Consider the following 17200-nt stretch of genomic DNA (forward strand, 5'->3'; position numbering starts at 1 on the left):
AGGGGGGGTCGGGCTCTGCTCCCCAGGAACAAGCGCCAGGACCAGAGGAAATGGCCTCAAGTTGCGCCAGGGGAGGTTGAGGTTGGATCTGGGGAACAATTTCTTCTCCAAAGGGCTGTGGGGCGTTGGAACAGGCTGCCCAGGGCAGTGCTGGAGTCACCATCCCTGGAGGGGTTGGACAGACGGACATGAGGTTCTCAGGGACATGAGGCAGTGCCAGGGGTGGGGGAATGGGTTGGACTCGATGATCTTGAAGGTTTCTTCCAACCAAAATGATTCTGTTATTCTATGAGCCCCTCAAAGAGGCTTGAGCTGTTGGTGCAGTCGTGGTCAAACTGTGGAGACGGCACCTTCCCGGGTCCCAGCTCGCAGTTGCTGTGTGTTCACAGGCTCGTCTGCTCGGGGTGACGCTGAGTTGTTCTGTCTCCTGCTGTGTGCAGCCTGTGAAGCCCGTCCCAGCCTGGGGAGCCGGGTTGGGTCTGTCTGCGCTCAGCTCCAGGGATGAATGAACCTCGTTAAGGCTGGTGACGGGAAACAAAGGCTTGGGTCCCTCTCTGCCCACAGGGGTGCTGGCAGAGCGGGATTTTGTTCTACTTTCTAAGCTAAAACAGATTTGACATAACAAATTTATTAAGAGGGGCTGTGCTGGCAAACCATTTGTGAGCGTTCAGGGCCCGTTCTGAATAACGGTACTGGCTCTGCCGGGGTTCCTGCTGCTGTGAAGAAGTGCTGAGGGAGAAGGGCAGACAACTCCTTTTCGAGGGTTGGTTTCTAGGGTTTTAGGTTGGAAACTGGAGGTGGGTTATTTGTAATAACCAAGACAAGGGCTGCAGAGAGGCAGGGTATCTGTCAGGGGACAGCAGCCGCATTTGGGTGTAGCTGTGGACATGGAAACCCATAAGGCTAAAGCCAAGCTACAAGCTACGTGTGATCAGCATCTGGGGAAGGGGGCAGGCATCCACATGGCTTTTGCTTTTCCCGGTTGTTGTTACTAACTTTGTAAGCCTGTGAGTTCAGGGCAAGGTTTGAAGGGCACTTTGGGAGACTCAAGAAAGCCTTGGGAGGGGATCAGTACCGTGCAAAGGGCGAGCTCTGGTCCCAAGGGTCTGGCTGCTCGGTTCCCAAAATAAGCCCTGAGAAATGAGGGTGAGAGCTTTCCTCTCCCTCCTCCTGTTACCCGCAGAGCAAGCTCGAGGGGACAGAGCAGGACTGGAAAATGAGATCTGCCCCCTCTGCAGCTCTCTGCCAGGGATCTGGTTTGCTCCCTGCTCCGTTTGCTGGTGTGGCAAAACACAACCCTGTTGCTTTGGCACGGTGGGCTGGGAGAGAGGGAGGTGAATCGAGTGCTGTAGTGTGGCCACATGCATCGGTTCCTGGGCTCAGGGTAGGCTGGGTTTGGTCTTTTCAAAGGAATCCAAAGTAACTCGATGTATTTTTCCCATGGAGAAGGCTGAGCTGCTCTGTGTTGGACTGGATTGTCATTAAAACCCCAGTAAGAAAAAATGCCCCCCTTTTTTTTCTTTAATCTTATCGCTCCTTCATGAGCCAGGGTCATCCCAGTACCACTGGGACAAGGACAGTGAGGAACGGTGCGAGCGAGGCCGCGCGGAGCCCCGCTCCGGAGGGAAGGCAGGGCGGTGTGATAGTTACTGCTCTTTGAGATACGCTTTAGGAGTTGAAGGCTGATCTCTCATATCAAGGCTGAGATGACATTTTATCTCTCCCTTCTGCTCAGAAGGTTTCATTCTAACACATTCTTGGCACAGCACAGCAGAACCACCAATATTTCTATGAATTTTATTAAGCTTGCTTCCATAACGGGAGCCAGCAATCTGCTCTCTAGAAGTCCTTCCATCCCCCTCCTCCCTGCATCTAAAACTGAACTTTTATCCAGGAGTTTTAAAGCGAGTTTGCTGGCGGCAAGTTCAATCTCTTTCCCTTTCCCGAAGGCTCTCATTGAGAAGCTGAAAATGCTTCAGGCGAGTTGTCCCGAAAGCTTTTTCTGTCGCGCTGCTTCTCCGGCCTGAGTGCCTGTCGGGCACAGCGTCTGGCTCTGGCCACGCTGCTCCTTCCCTTCCCGGGGCAATGGTTTGTTTCTTGTTTCCTGATTTTCTGTGACCTTTTCCAATCACGCGTGCAATTAAACAAGAGCCTTCCAGGCCTGAAAGCCCACGAGGGGAAAGTACTTCTCTTGCTCCACCGACTGCAGCGCTCGCGGTGCCGGCAGCGATAGCGGAGCCGACCAGCCTTGCGTGCAAAGTTCAGCGTTCACCGGGCATCCAGGACTTGCCAGTCATGCAAGTGCCCCCGGTCTGGGTTTTGGTGCAGAGCAGCCGCAACGTGGGACGTACACATGCTCGGGGCGGGAGGAGAGAGGACTTGGTGTGAAAAGTGCAAGGGGTGAGCTCTGGAAGCTCAGCGCCATCAGGGCTTTGGATACAGCAAACGCAAGGGCTGCCTGTGCAGGACAAAGCTGACCCTGCAGTCCAGCGTGAGGGAAAAACTGGGGTTTTTTTCCTCTTTATGGGGAACCGGAGTTGTTTGCTTCCGGCATGTGGATGTCTCATGCTCTTGATTTCTTGTGTTGGCCTTAGGAGAGCTTTGCTGGTGTTGCCATTGCATGGTTTTCATTTGAATGAAGACACGACTCTGGTATGGAGATGGCCGACCTTGGGAAGGCTGAAAGCCTGGCTTTTCCCTGGGCTTGGGCTCACAGCAGGGTTTACCATGGCTTGGCAGAGCTTGCTTACCTTTGGTCAGGGACCGTCGTTAAGCTGAGGCAGGGATGGTACCACTCATCATAGGATCACAGAACAGTTTGGGTTGCAGGGACCTCCCCAGCTCCCCCAGTGCCCCCCCTGCCATGAGCAGGGACATCTGCACCAGCTCAGGTTGCTCAGAGCCCCGTCCAGCCTGGCCTGGGATGTCTCCAGGGATGGTCCATCCACCACCGCTCTGGCCAACCTGGGACAGGCTCTCACCACCCTCATCCTTTGCACCTGAGCTGCCACTGCTTTGCCGCTGCCATTCTCTGTGTGTTTTATAACAAGTGTTTTCCATGCTGGACATCTTGCCCTCCCCTCTGCTCCCCCTAGACCGAGCAGCTTGCTCTTTGCCGAGTTTCCTCTGTTTAGACATCAGTGCATATCATGCAATCCATCTAAACTCCTCACGGATCTCTTAGGAATATTTTTTCCTCTGAATTCCTGGAATGTTTCCAGACACTGAAGAGCTTCCTCTGGAGGGAAGGGAAATTAATCCCGTGTCGTCTCCTTCCCAAGGAGCGGTGGCTGCGAGGAGGCCGGTTGTTTGTCTTGCTCCTGTTGGGAGGTGTGGGTGCTGCCGTGTTTGCTCGCGGACGGGGCTGTTTGGTTTAATAAGACCGTTGTCAGGAGAGCAGCAGGAAGGGGAGTGGTAGCTCCGCATCCGCAGCTTCCCCAGCGGATGGAGAAAGAGCATCCTGGACTGGGAGAGCGTTGCTCTGTTTCTGTGCAAAAAAGGGACTTTTTGTGCTCATACAAGGAGAGGAGAGCAAACAACTGCTCGAAGAACCCAACCTGTGAGAGCCTGCGGTGAGCAGGAGTGGTGGCGGTGGTCTCTGGTTTCTACGCTGAGCAGATCATCAGAGTTAAAATTCCTCACCCCTCACTGAAGCGGCAGCATTTGGCTCTTCTCCAGTGCCTGGGCCCGGCCTGGGTGATGGGCTGTGTGGCCCCAGGGGTCTGGCGAGACACGGTCCCTGCAGCAATGTCACCAAATGTGACACCTCTCATCCCATGCCCCGATGGCAGGGCAGGTAGCCCATCCCTACCAGCTCCTTAGAACACCTCTTACCCCTTAGAAGCTTTCTTCCCACCAGACCATGGCTCTGCTCTGGCTCCTGCTTTACCACCTTGTACCAACCCCGAGAGAAACCCCCAGCTCTGGGTAAGACAAAACCAAGCGCGGGGAAAAGAAAGGGGCAAAAAGCTTCAGGGTTCCCAGACTCACAGGATCAGGCTATAGAAGTGCGTGCTAAAAACAGAAAGGCCACCCATGGCCGTGACAGCTTGCCAGGCGCCGGGTGGTGCTGCCGGGAAAACTGTGCTGCCAAAAGGCTCCTTTGTGCTGGTGCTGCTCCCGGGCTCCATCCCTGTCCCCACACCCCGGCATGCACCTTCATCGGCCCTCAAACCCACCAGGAGCTTAACGAGCCACAAAAACATCACACCAAGAGTCAGGGGCTCACAGGTGTTAAAGCAAATCTTGTTATTAATGATGTTCCTCACCTGCCTGTTTGGATTAGGCAGGGTTCAGGACCCATGTGATATTTTAATGGGCTCGTAAAAGCTGGGAATTAGGTCTTGAAGCAGGCTGAGCTTGCTTGGTGCTCCAGGCTGCTGACCAGCTCCAGACTGCTGGGGTGGGGAAGCCCTTGGGCCAAGGGATTTTATTTTTACCTTTTTAAGAAAATTTTAAAAAAAGAAGAAAAGAGCAGCAACCTTTTGGCTTTGGAGAGGGTAGAGGTTGTTTTCCATGGGATTACCCAGCCAGCCCAGAGAAGTACAAGTAAGATATAAAGGCACCTTACACCTGCAGTGCCCCAAGCTGATCTTTTATCGTGCTGCTCTGGACTACAGCGAATAGTGGCGTGAGGCCATGGATCCCAGGGCTGCCTGAAAAGCTGCCCTTGAAGCAGAAGGGGAACCTCAGGCCTCCGTGGGACTGTCCCAGACCCCCAGGCTGGGAGCAGGTACCTGCGATTTAATCTCTGCCCTTCCCTCCTCACCCTCAGCAATGATGCCCTCAACCCGCTCTGTTCAGAAAACATAACTTTATTATTAGTTGCAATATACATTGTATTCCTTTAAGAATCCTAAACTTGTATACGGTTTTTCCCACTGAAAATACATGTGTATGTATATATGTTTTTATATATGCGTATATATAAATGTATTTTATTGAACTGCAACACAACAGAACAAGAGAGAGAAGCTCAGAAATTACTTGGAAAAGTGTGATCTCAACGGGGTTTGTGCTGGCAAGTGTGCTACGGTGAGTGGTATAAAAAGAACAGGCTAAATAGAAAACGTGCCGGGTGAGGCGGCGGGGAAGGGTCTCTCAGTGCTGCGGGTGGTGACACGTACGGTAGTCACACGTGGCTATTGCTCAGTCGCGAGTGCCGGTGGCCGGTGAGGCTCCACACAGCAGCGCTCGTAAGGCCGGCTGTGCTCCCTGCAAATGGTACCTGCCATTTGAAAATAAGAGTTTAATTACATTTCCCTTGGCAGCAGCTCTGCTCGTTACTAATCCGGTCAGCGAAGGAAGAATTCCTCCGGGGCATGGTGAAACCTAACTGGGTCAATAGAAAGTGGCTTTACAGGCAGGGTAAGGGAGCAGCAGCAGCCGAAATGTGCAGGGTGAGCTGCAGCTGGTGCAAACCAGCCTCTCCCTGACCCTGGCTTGATTTGCTCCAGGTTCCTTCCCTCTCGGCTCATTCTCCTGCGAAGGGGATGCGCTGCTGAGCCTGCTGGGCTTTTTTGGGTAGGTTTCCTTGTGTTACTTCTTCAGAAAAGTGGCTGAGGGTGGCGGTAACCCCTGCTGTGCTTGGGGCTTATTTCGCTTTTTTATTTTCTTTCAAATTGTTATTTTCTTTCAAATTTTCATTTGTTAACGTGATCTTCAAACGCAGCTTCCCCCAGCCACATGCCATTGCTGAGCTAGACAGAGGGACGAGCCTTTCCCAGATCAATGGAATCAGTTCCCTTTTGTTGATTATGTTTATTTTATTATGCTGAGCTGCACATGTTTCTTGGGTGAAAGGACACATTATATCAAAGGCACTGACCAGGGACCTTCCTCTGCCCGGAGCCAGGTTGGAGGGAGCAGACAGGCGCCGACCTTCCTGCTGGAGGGTCACCTCCCTCCCCCTGCAAAGTGCTTGTCAATTTGGGAAGGGATGGAAAGAATGTGCGCATCGATTTGCTCATCCCAACTTCCTCGGGAAAAGTGCTTTCAAAAAAAAAAATCTCACCCTTAAATCATCATCTCGCCACTACCCCCGCAATGTCTGTCACTGCTGGATGACGCCTACTTGATTCCCCTTCCAGCTGAAGGAGCAGGTGAAGTTTATCACCGCTGTAGTGTTGCTCTTCTTCATGTCTTTCCCCAGAAGCATCTGGCAAGGAGGGATCTTGCTCAGGGAAAAGAAGTTGAAACAAGCCAAGCGGCTGGAAGATACAGAGCAGGTGACCTGCGCATCACCTGCTTCCCAAAGCAAGGGCCACCTTGTGGAAAAAGCTGATTGCACTGAATAGTGAATCGAAAGCTGGCGTTGCTGGGAGAACTACAGCCCGTTCCTCTCTTTAGAGGCAAGAAAAGTGTGAAAGTGCCTAGATAACACGTGTAAAAGCCTTCCTGACTTGGGACATGCAACCTGCATCCACACATCCTTCATCCATCCACGCTGCTGGGGCCGGATGGGACCGAACCCCAATTCTGACTTATTGCACAAAGGTCCCTTTCCTGAATCTTGCCAGAACTGGCTTCACAGGGAGGAGAGGTGGGTGACCCACCTGTGACTGTCACAGGCAGGATCCAGCCCTGGGGACGCTGGTTCCCACTGCTGTTGGGGAGAGCAATGGGAGGACTGGTTTGTCACTGGGGGAGATGCCCCGCTCTCTCATAGTGCGACACGTGCAGGCGTTTTCTTCTTGCAGAACTGGAGGGAGAGGAGCAGGTTAAACCCCTTCCCTTTGGCTACTGCTGACAAGTGTCTTCATAATTAGGGCCATCACTCTGGACAAATTGAACCACACTGGGATCACTACACAGCTTTTGCTGTATCGATACAATTCCTCTGCTCTGTAGGTGGTTCTTATGTCTTTCCTTTAGCCCTGCTGCTACCAGAGACCCTGGCGGCTCGAGGATTTGGCTTGTCTGCACCACTGGGCCGGTTCACAAGCTCCTCCACGGCAGCTTGTACACCAGTGTCCCTGGATGCCCCCCGCGCAGCCAGGTCGGTGTTGGATGGATGGTCGCACCCTGTTCTGTGCCTGCAGGTCCCCGCATTGTTTCAAGGGGTGAGCTCGACCCCCCAGCTCACGGATCTGTCCCAGAGGTGCCTGTGCTGGCCAGAAGGAGACGGGGATGAGCTTGGATGGGATCTCTGCTCACGCTGGGGGTCTCCTGCTAAACCGGTGGACCATGAGGACACCCACTGCTAATCCCCACCCACCAGATGCTCTGTGCTTCTCCGGAGCATTATTTTCAGGACATTTTCCAAGTGATGAAGGAAAACAACAGATTATGACTGTAAAGTTATGGTGAGAGGACTGGATCCCGGTAGGACAACATTATTCCTTGCCAAGAGAAGGAACAATTAACCCCTTCTTTAGGCTCTCCTCCCATTTCTTCCCCAGCTCCCAGCCACCTCTATATACATCATATATTATATTACTATATTCTCTTAAAACTTTGCTTTTTCAGTTTCAGTAGCACAAGTGATTAATTCCAAAAGAAATTTAAAAAAAAAAAAAAAAAAAGGAAGGAAGGGGGGAAAAAACCCAGCCCCTAGAAATATTTACAGAATAGTTCGTTTTGCAGAGGAGAGGAGGTTTGGCATTGGGAAAAGCACGGGTTTCGAATGTGCTAAGTGGGTTTAGATTCCACATTCCTCCTCTCCCCTCTGGGATCCTGCTCTGATGATGAAAATTAAAGAGCTGTTCCACACGCTTTTCCCGAGTGCGAACTCCCCGAGGCCGTGCAGGGCGGTGGGGGAGGCTCTTTGTGCTCCCCCCTGCCCTGACCTGCTTATCAAGGCAGCATCCAAAGGGCTCTGACCTTGAAAACCAGCCTTGCACCTCCGGGGAGTTGTCAGCTCCTTTTTTAGCCTCTCCTCATTACCCAGCACCTTCATTACTGCTCTTCTCTCAAGGGTCAGGGCTTTTAAGGTACTGGGATGGTGGGGACAGGGAAGGGACTGTGTGCACCCAGAATTAAAACCATGAAGTGGAAGATACTGACTTCTTTGACATACCAAAAAATTATTGCAGTATAAATACACCCCTGTCACCCAGCAAAAGCAAAAGAAGGGGAAGTGATGGGGGCAGTTTGGTGGGCGAGGGGCATTTCAGTAAATAAAGTCACCCGACTGGGGAAGCTTTGACGGCTGCTCCTGCAGCTGTCGATTCTTCTCCAGATCAGGGCAATGGCCATTTCATCAGTAAATCATGCCCCACCCTGTGCTGCTCCCCCCACCCTCCCTTACACTGCGTGTGATAAAATATCCCAAGAGTCCCTCCACCTTAGAGCTTTTTCAGAGAGACTTCTACTAAGAAAAGCATCTATTCCCAGAAAAAAAGCCAGTAAGAGCTGCAAAACCAGTTGCTCTTAAGCATGGCTGGTTTCCCCAGCTGCTGGGACCTTCTGGCCGATCCATGTCAGTATTTCTGTGAAGACGGAGGTAGAGACCTCGGGCAGCTCTTTGTGGAGGGCATGATAGGCTTCCTCGTACACCTGCAACCAGGGAGAGAGCAGAGATAGCACAGAAAAAAACCAAAATACGCATTAAAAAAACAGCCTTCAGTCCCCTCTTGTCAACAGCCCCGGGTCCAACATGTCCTGCCCGCACTTTGTCAGGCTTTTTTTCCTAGATGTGGCAGGTTACAAAATCGAAGCGATGCCGTCGGCGGTGCTGACTCTCCGGAAGGCATTGGCCTTGTAGCTTGACCCGTCACCCCAGCACCCTGCTGCCCTTGGAGAAGATAATACACGTCCCAACCCCAAGCATTTCTTGCCGCTTATCCCACTAAGGAGGAGGAGGAGGAAATACTCATCATGCCCTTGGAGTTTAAACGACAATGGGGGATGTTCCCGTCATGCCTTGTGCAATTTTACTCCTTTTATACCCAGACTATCCTGTTATTTTTCCAACAACAAAAGCTTTCCCTTGGTCTCCCTGTCTCTCTTTCAGGCTCATTCATGTGCTAACGATTGGTTAATCAGCTGTGGCTCTTGTGAAATGAGCAGATGTGAAGTGGTTTTTGCTGTTCAGTGCTTTGGAAAGGCCTCCCCTGTACCTTGACACCCTGGGGTACGAGGAAAGGTTGGTGGTCACGCAGTTGGGGTTGTTCAGAAGAGCTTTTGGGGTCAGCAACTTTACCTGCTCATGAGCCTCACTCTACTTCTATGCCAAGTTGCTTCATGTCCAAGAGACCCTTTAGCTATGCAGCCACCCCTGGGTCAGGTTTTGAGGTCACTCGCCACCCCTCGCCTGGCTGGAGCTGGTGAAAGGCCACCACATGGTGCCTTGGGAGGGTCACCTCCTGGTGAAAGGGGCTGGAACCTGCTCGGTCTCACCAATGCATCAGCCCCGCTTTGTCTCCAGCTCTCCAGAGCTCAGCGGGCTCCCTGCCCTTCACTGTCATTCCTGCTCAGGCCAACGCTGACAGGATAATACCCTAAAAAACCAAGAAAGCAAGATGACCTTGAGCGTTTTGTCCTGACTCGGCACTGTGTCCATCAGTAAATAGGACCCTTTGATGTCGCAGAGCTTGTCGGAAGAGCCGTGTAGCACCAGGATGGGCAAAGTCAGCTTGGGCAGAGCTCGCTCAATTCTGGCAATGGCATTCATGAGCTGGATGACGAAGGAGACCTTCATGCCACCGTGGTAGACCAGGGGGTCAGATGTATAAGACTCTATCTGGCAGGGAGAAAGAGGTAATTTAAGGTTAGCAATATTTCGTGCAGAAAAGACAAAGCAGGTCAGCCTGGCGGTGAAGAGTCTCTTCCCTTGGCTTGCACGGTCATTTCCTGCTCTGTCAGGACATCCTGCCATCACAATCAAGGTCGAGATCTTTACCACGGCTACCCAGAACTGCTCACACAACCTGGCTTGCTCCCTGCTGTGCTTTTCTCTCTTACATCACTAGAAAATATTCAAGCCAAAGCTCTTTCTGCGGGCAAACAACCGGTGCTGGACACAGACTGTTCCTGTGGGTGCACCTGCCTGCGTTTTTCTGCTCTGCCATGTCCTCCTGACACTCAAGGTGACATCTCTTCTGCAGAGGGCTCTTCAGACGGCGTTACTTGAACACTGATGTTGTTCAGGTCCTTATCCTCTTTGCTCAGGGCTTGGATGTTCTTCTCTTTCACCTTCCCTCTCTGGGGATGAAGACCACGATCTACACCTAGACAACTGAGACACATGGCCGCAAAGCACTCGTACGCTGAAGGATCCTCTCCGGGTGCCAAGTGCGCACAGACAAGGCAGCAAATGACGGTATTAGGTGGTAGGCAAAAAGAGAAGTCAACAACTTGCTCAGCCAGACTGCGAGAGGATAAAAATGGATGAGAGCTGATGCAGAAAGTTGCTAGGAACGGGTAGTTACCGCAGCAGGCAAATCTACAGTAAATATTTGTATACTGTACATGGAGACGGCCCACACAGCCACTGCCATCTCAATATTTGCCAGAATGCTTTGATTACGGGTTGGTCTCTGGCACAGCCTCCAGTTTCTCCCAACCCTGGCAGATGTTTATAGAAACGATGGTTATTTATAGGTTAGCCGAAAACAGTCTCCTTCTCTCCTCACAGGCCTGTTCAAATTCTCCATCACTTTTCAGAAATTTGAGGCTCTCCTGCTGCTGCACGTGCCTGCCCTGAGGGGACCACGAGTAGGAGATGACCCACAAGACCACCCCAGGGACACACCGCTGTGTGTCTGTGTTGGCACTAGTGTGCACTGGATCAGGAGAGCGTGGCCAGCCTCGTCCTCACCAAGAAGGCAGAAAGGCTTTGGGCTGGATTCTGCATTCACCTCCCCATGAGATGAGAGTACTGGAGCGGCAGGAGGAGGTTTAGGTTGGATATTGGGAATTTTTTTTTTCCCCAGAAAGGGTTGTAAAGCACTGGAACAGGCTGCCCAGGGCAGTGGTGGAGTCACCATCCCTGGATGGGTTGAAGAGACGTGGAGATGAGGTTCTTAGGGACGTGTTTTAGTGACAGTGTTGGGTTGATGGTTGGACTTCATGTTCTTGAGGGTCTCTTCCAACCAAAATGATTCTCTGATTCTGTTCTACGAGGACACTACACGATGGGGCTTTCTCACCTGGGGCATTAATTTGCCACAGGGTATAAAGACAGTTTCCCTCCTTGTCACCTCAAATGTGCTGGGACATAAAGCACTGGGAACAGAGCAGCGAGGCAGGCTGGCGCTCACAAAGCTTTTTCCATCACCTTCTTGCTTCCAGTCCCTGTCACCTCCCACTGCTTGAACCCATGGTTCCCACCGCCAAGTGCAGCAAGGGGAAGGAGTGGGTGGGAACGGAGGAATTTGGGACTGTTAGTGACTGTCACCCTTAAGTCCCAGCCCTCCACACTGAGGATGGTCAAGGGGGTCAGAGCTACTCTAATTTGTGCTGGAGTTGGACCAAAGGAATTCAAGTTGTTGTAGGACTCACTCATTAAGGACCCTTGGATGCAGCAGATGTTTCTGCTCTTTGATTAAGGGCATCGTTGTGTTTTGGCCTCTGTGCAGGATCACGGCCACTCTGAAGTGAGGGGTAATTTTTGGCAGGGAGACAAAGAGATGTCTCAGCTCATAATATAATGTTAGGATCTTATGTACAGTATCTCCCTTTCAAAGTGTCCATCCACACAGAGGGTTTAGAAAACACTGTAAGAGGCCACTGCTTTCCCTTTGACAGCTGGGTGTACCCTGATATTTTCAGCCAAACATGTTGACTTTTCATCAGCTTTTTGAGCAAAACCACCCTGTTGCATTGGCTACTTAGCAACTGGCTTCAGCCTAATCTGGGAGTGACCTGCCTGGATCTGTGTTGCTGTGCTAAAGCAATACAGCTTTCAGACAGGTTTCTTTTTATTTTTTAGGGTGTTGGTGGTTGGTTGGTTTGGTTTTGTGTGTTGCTTTTTTAACTTTTTTTTTTTTTTTTTTTTTTTTTAGTTGAATGTAACAAATGGGAGACTTTGGAGAGAGGGAATCAGGAGGGATGGGTGGATGGATTGACAGAAGCTCCCTTCCCAAAGCATAAAACGATGTTGACGAATTCATGTGAGCTGCCCCCTCCCCAGCACCATAAATGCTAAAAGAATGACCTAATGGTTTACTTCTTTCTCTCTTTTCTCTCTTTCTCTCCTCTTTTTCTCTTTCTCTCCTCTTTCTCTCTCTCTTTCTTATCTTTCTCTCTTTCTCTCCTCTTTCTCTCTCTCTTTCTTTCATTCTCTTTCTCTCTCTTGTTCATTCTGAAAGAACAGGGATTTTTTAGCTACTCAGCAGCCAACAAACATTTTTGTGTAGATGATAAGGGGGGGAAGAAGAACCCAATCTTAATCCAGATCAATCAGGAGGAGGATCCTGTTCCCCATCAATGAACGGGAATCCTTAGAGTTAATGTCCAGTGCATGGGGTGAGTGCAAAGCAGCAGTTTGCTGGGGAAAAGAGGGAAATCCAGGGAAAGGGATTTATATCCTGCAAAATCCAAGCTGTAAACCCACGTGGAGCAGCAGGCAGAGCTCTGGATTGCTCACTGAGCCCTGGGAGCAGCCACGGCTGCTCCCAGCCGCGGTCCAGCGAAGGCTCTGCAGAGTCCATCCATCTTTTTTCTCTTGATGTAATTCTAAGAAGCGACCATCAGGGCTCCTGCTGCATTATGTTCCCCTGCTTAAAGGTCTGCATTTTGCAGAGCAATAAATTCATTATAAGGTAATTGGAGCCTCATTCTATGTGGACTCTGCAGGGACAAGACTAAAGTCAGTGGGACTATTCCACTGAATTCAACGGCAGATAAAAAAGATTAATGGAATAAAGGAGCACCCACCCCTGTGATGTTATTCCTCCTGGGAATAACAGGACTGGGTTCTTAAGGTTGCTTCTTGCTCTCTTTTGTGTCTCTCGCATTTGATAAAGCAAGCAGATCAAATAAACATCTCCGTACCTCCCTGTGCTTCAGTCCCCGCGCCCTGAGGACAGCCTGCTGGGAACACAAACTCCTCAGGAAATTCTTGGATTGAGTCCCAAAAAATATTTCTAGAGAACAGAAAGTTGGTCTGGCAGGAGAATATGTTGAACATATAAATAATGGATGTTTCCAGCACATTGTGTGCCTTGAAGCTGCGCGTCTTGGGTCCAAAAGGAGGGTGGGGTGTGCGGTACGGGCAGCCAGAGGACCGAGATGCTGCGTTGTCTTCAGTAAGTGCCTGGAGCCTCAAATCCTGGGGTCAGAAGATGAGCAGGAAAGCGGTTTACATGTCAATGCACAGCTGTATGGCAGCTGTGGGCTCACTTGCAGGTGTGCAGGCAGCACAGCAAAGAGGGGCTCGCTGTCTCATTTTAATGACTGCTTCATTACAAGCAGATTCTAATGAAGCAGACCTACATTTTTATCCACCGCATCAGGCTTCCCCTTGCTCCACGGAAAGGGAAAGGCCAGAGAAGAAACAACAATGCTCAAAGGAAGCTCTTGAGACTTGGAGCACCACAGAGCAGTGGGAGCAGCAGCAAATATTTTGGTATAAAGACAACACAATAGCATTTACTGTAAACTATGTCCAGTGGTTGCTGTGGTGATTCCTGACATCACTCTGACAAACATCGAAATGCTCAGGCCAAATTAAGGGAACTCACTGACACTTTTTAAAAGCCGTTATTATTTGGGATGTCCCGGCATTAGCACTTTTCTCCTGTAAAAATATTTAGTGCGGCACTAGCATCTTCCAGCAGAGGATGCAACTGTTGGAGGTTGGAAAAGTTGACTGTAGCGGTGTGTTTGTAACCTGTACGAGTTGGGGTTTTGGCGCTGTAATGAGTGGTGGTGGCGCAGCACAGACAAACATGGTTCCCACGTGTTTTCCACCACAACTGTAGCACGGGTCCCTGTTCTGTCTTGTACCCAGAGCGGCTGTGGGTGCAAGATGCACTGAAGGGATAAACAGACGATTTCCCACAGTTTTCTCCTACGTGCAGTCAGTTCCACTGACTTCAAAGATGTTTCACCTTTTTATACCAGCATAGATCTCGCCCTCGTGATTTAGCAACACACTTTATTTTTTTTTTTTTTTTTAAAGAGAAATGGCAGGATTGGGATGAGATACCAACCATACAGTTACTCTAAATAGCGTTAAGGTTCTCACCTCTTTCTTGTTCCGGGAAATTGCACTTGGGTCTATCGATCCCAGTGACAGGTTTGGGAGAACAAAGTTGAGCACTTTTGCGGCAAAAACCTGTGGGAGAGGAAAGGAAGCAGTTAAAGAGCTGGCTGGAAAATACAGGGCCAAATCCTGAGCTGACGGGAAGCAGCACAGGAGTTAAATAGTTGAGATATGTCAACTGACACTGCAGAAAGATCCGTCCTATATTTAAAACGTTTCTCTTAAAGAGAAAATGTTTACACTGCTCCTGGGATCAGGGAGTGGGTGTGCTAGTCTGAAATGCTGTCAGCTGTCCATCCACATGCAACACCACATCTTCATTGCATTTTGTCTTTATCTCATTCGTAAGTTTATTTCTAGAAAAGTCTCAGGAAAAAAAGGCATTTTCAGCACTCAGAAGGGCTGAGTTTTGTTGTCTTATTGCCCTTTCCTTGCAGCCACAGCTCTGATTTCAGGCTGCGGTGCATCAGTGATGTTGGGTGCAATTTGCAGTAGTTGCCTAGGCTGCACTCTTTTTCATAAGCACATTCTCTGGGGAACCTGTAAATAAACAGCAGCAAAGTGTGCATGCATTGGCTAAGGAAACCCATTGCTCACTTGTCTCCTGGGGACAAAACACAAAAGCATTCAGCATCCCCGGCTGAAAAACGCTGGCAGAAGACAGGGGAACATCTTTCATTTCAATAGCACTACAAGCACGTTGATACAGGGTTCTGCTCTGATCTTTAATAGCTGTCTTTAATTAAGTGATCAGCACTTAAGTTAGAAAATACGCAATTAGTGTTTGTTGGTCTGTTTTATGTCCCTTCGTGTTCGCAGCTAACACTTGCAGGTGGGCTGTCGCCCGTGTTCTCTGTTTCTGCTGCTATGGAATCACTTCTGAAGCACTCCCTGACATCTCAGATCACAGATGATACATGACAGAGTAATTGTGGTACTAGAGGAATAACACAAGGTTGAAGTCAAAGTCATCCAGGAGTGAAATGCAGTAAAGACTCACAGCAGATCTAAGAACACGTGTGTGCCTTGGGGTGGGTATGACCAGGGTCTGGTGTCACCGGCTATGACATTGTGTCAGCAAAATTAACTTCAACTGAGGTCTCTGGAGTCAGACCAGTAAAATAAGACATCCACACCCATGCAAGCTTGAGCTTATGATGCAAACAAGCAGGAGTGGGGTTTTCTTGGTTTTGTGTTAATTCCAGGCAGTGATGATTTGGGGAATGCACCTTCATGAATCCTTGACAAAGTTATGGACTGTGTGTGCTGACAAAGCTGTAACAGTTCTGCTTCTCTGCGATGACTGAGGTACATGCCAAGTAACTCTGGACACCAACCTGAGGTATTTAACTTAAAAGAAGTGTAATTGTCCTCTGCTTTCTCTGCAGAGTAGGGGGAGCGAGAGAAACACCCCCAGCACGCCTCTAATGTCCGAACAATAGTCTGGAAGTGCCTGTCTCCAAAAATTGTCATGGCAACCTCAGGCAATTAGGCTGCCCTAAAATTGGAGCCTGATTTAAGAGCTAGGGTGAGTTCTTATGCCTAATGATTGCTTATTCAAGAGGAAATGCCTTGGCATGAGAGATTAGCTGATGGTCTCTCAAGATCTATTTAGAGCGTTGGCCGCAAGATCAATATATTGATATTAAGGCCACAGATATTTAGGTCCAAGATGACACATGAAAGAGTCAAAAATGGCGTGTGTTATGGAAGATGTTGCGTTTTAGTCTGCTTGGTACATCTCTGAATATTTATATTCCCAAGGATCTGCAATAGTGATTTTGCAGAAGGAGCATAAATTCGAATCTTCCTCTCACATGAGAACAACATGATGTCCAGTTGGGTTGGAAAGCAACACGTCAGTAAGAGGCCAAATGCAAAGCATAAAAAACAGAGAGAGGATATTGTGTGTAACACTTAATCTTTAAGGAATAGGCTGAGGGTTAGCATAGGATTAATTATTAGGGAATATTTCCTAAGGGATTGTCCTGCCCACCCAATTTCAAAGCATTCAACAGCAGAAACGTAGTGGGAGATACTATTTTATCCTTATTCTGCTCTTTGCCAGCATATGTGACTCCCATCTCTTTGCATCCTTCGAAATTTTGAAGATTCAGAGCCAAATTTTGCCCGGTTGAGAGGAAAAGGGTGAAGGTAGCAAGATCCCTCCCCCTTCACTGCATTTGCAACAAGTGAGTTGATGCTGCTATCAGGACACAGGATTTATAGGGCATTGATGAAATTGTGGTTCTGCAAAGAACAGAATTGGATTTTCCTGCAAACGCGCTGCGTTTCTGCTGCTTCCAGGGCTGGCTGGGCAGCGAGCGAAGGTATTTGTAACCCTGACTGAAGGACCCAGTGTGTGATCTGGCCCCCGGTTATTGTTGCTTTGTTTGGGCCAAGGTAGATTCTTGCTCAGCTGGAAACTTCCCCAGCAAAGGGATGAATGCAACAAGTCCTTGGGAAATGGCCCAGGGCCGAGGAGTCGCACCAAGGGAAAACCAAAGCCTTTGTGCCTCAGAGGCACAAACACCAATGAAATGGGGTTTTTTTGGCTCTTAGAGGAAAAAAAAAACCAACCCCACAGAAGTGTTTTCAGCTCAGCTTTATGGGAAAATGTGGCTTATGAGGGAATTCTCTGCCTGTTTTCACTCCTTCCTCTTGCAAATACCTTTTCAACTCCAGGACTGATTTCAACTAAATTTGACAGAGCAGAGATATTTCAGGAATAATTAATTTTTTATCAGTTTTGAGATGTAACAATAGATTTGAAAGAGAAAGAAACTCACAGTGCACTTGTATTACTGCATGCAAGAGACTCTCCAGGAAAGACACTGTATAAACACCTCCAAAATACTTCAGATAGAGATTGGGATTTCCTGAAATAAAGTTACAATCTGGTACAGATCTGCAAGAAACCAGACTACAGTAATACTAGTACACATAGAACCAGTGAGTCCTTATTTCAGAAAGGGTTTAGCATCTAGCAAAAGGTATAGCTCTAGAAGAAGGAAAATGTTTCCGTATTTTCCTTGAGTTGAAGCAGAAGGC

The 17200-nt window shown here is 49.4% G+C and overlaps 1 protein-coding gene across 2 annotated transcripts in view; it reads right to left on the bottom strand.

Moving 5' to 3' along the window:
• Positions 1–4798: 4798 nt before the first annotated feature.
• MGLL (monoglyceride lipase) overlaps positions 4799–17200 on the bottom strand; it is a 60431-nt gene continuing 48029 nt past the window's right edge. For both annotated transcript variants that reach the window (XM_065642618.1, XM_065642619.1), the window contains exons 6-8: positions 14132–14221; positions 9467–9682; positions 4799–8496 (exon numbers count right to left, since the gene is read on the bottom strand). In XM_065642618.1, the coding sequence (XP_065498690.1) occupies positions 8371–8496; positions 9467–9682; positions 14132–14221 (432 nt within the window). In that variant the 3' untranslated portion in view covers positions 4799–8370. The remainder of the gene's footprint in view (positions 8497–9466; positions 9683–14131; positions 14222–17200) is intronic.

Source organism: Caloenas nicobarica, chromosome 11 (genome assembly GCF_036013445.1).
Source record: "Caloenas nicobarica isolate bCalNic1 chromosome 11, bCalNic1.hap1, whole genome shotgun sequence".
NCBI lineage: Eukaryota > Metazoa > Chordata > Aves > Columbiformes > Columbidae > Caloenas > Caloenas nicobarica.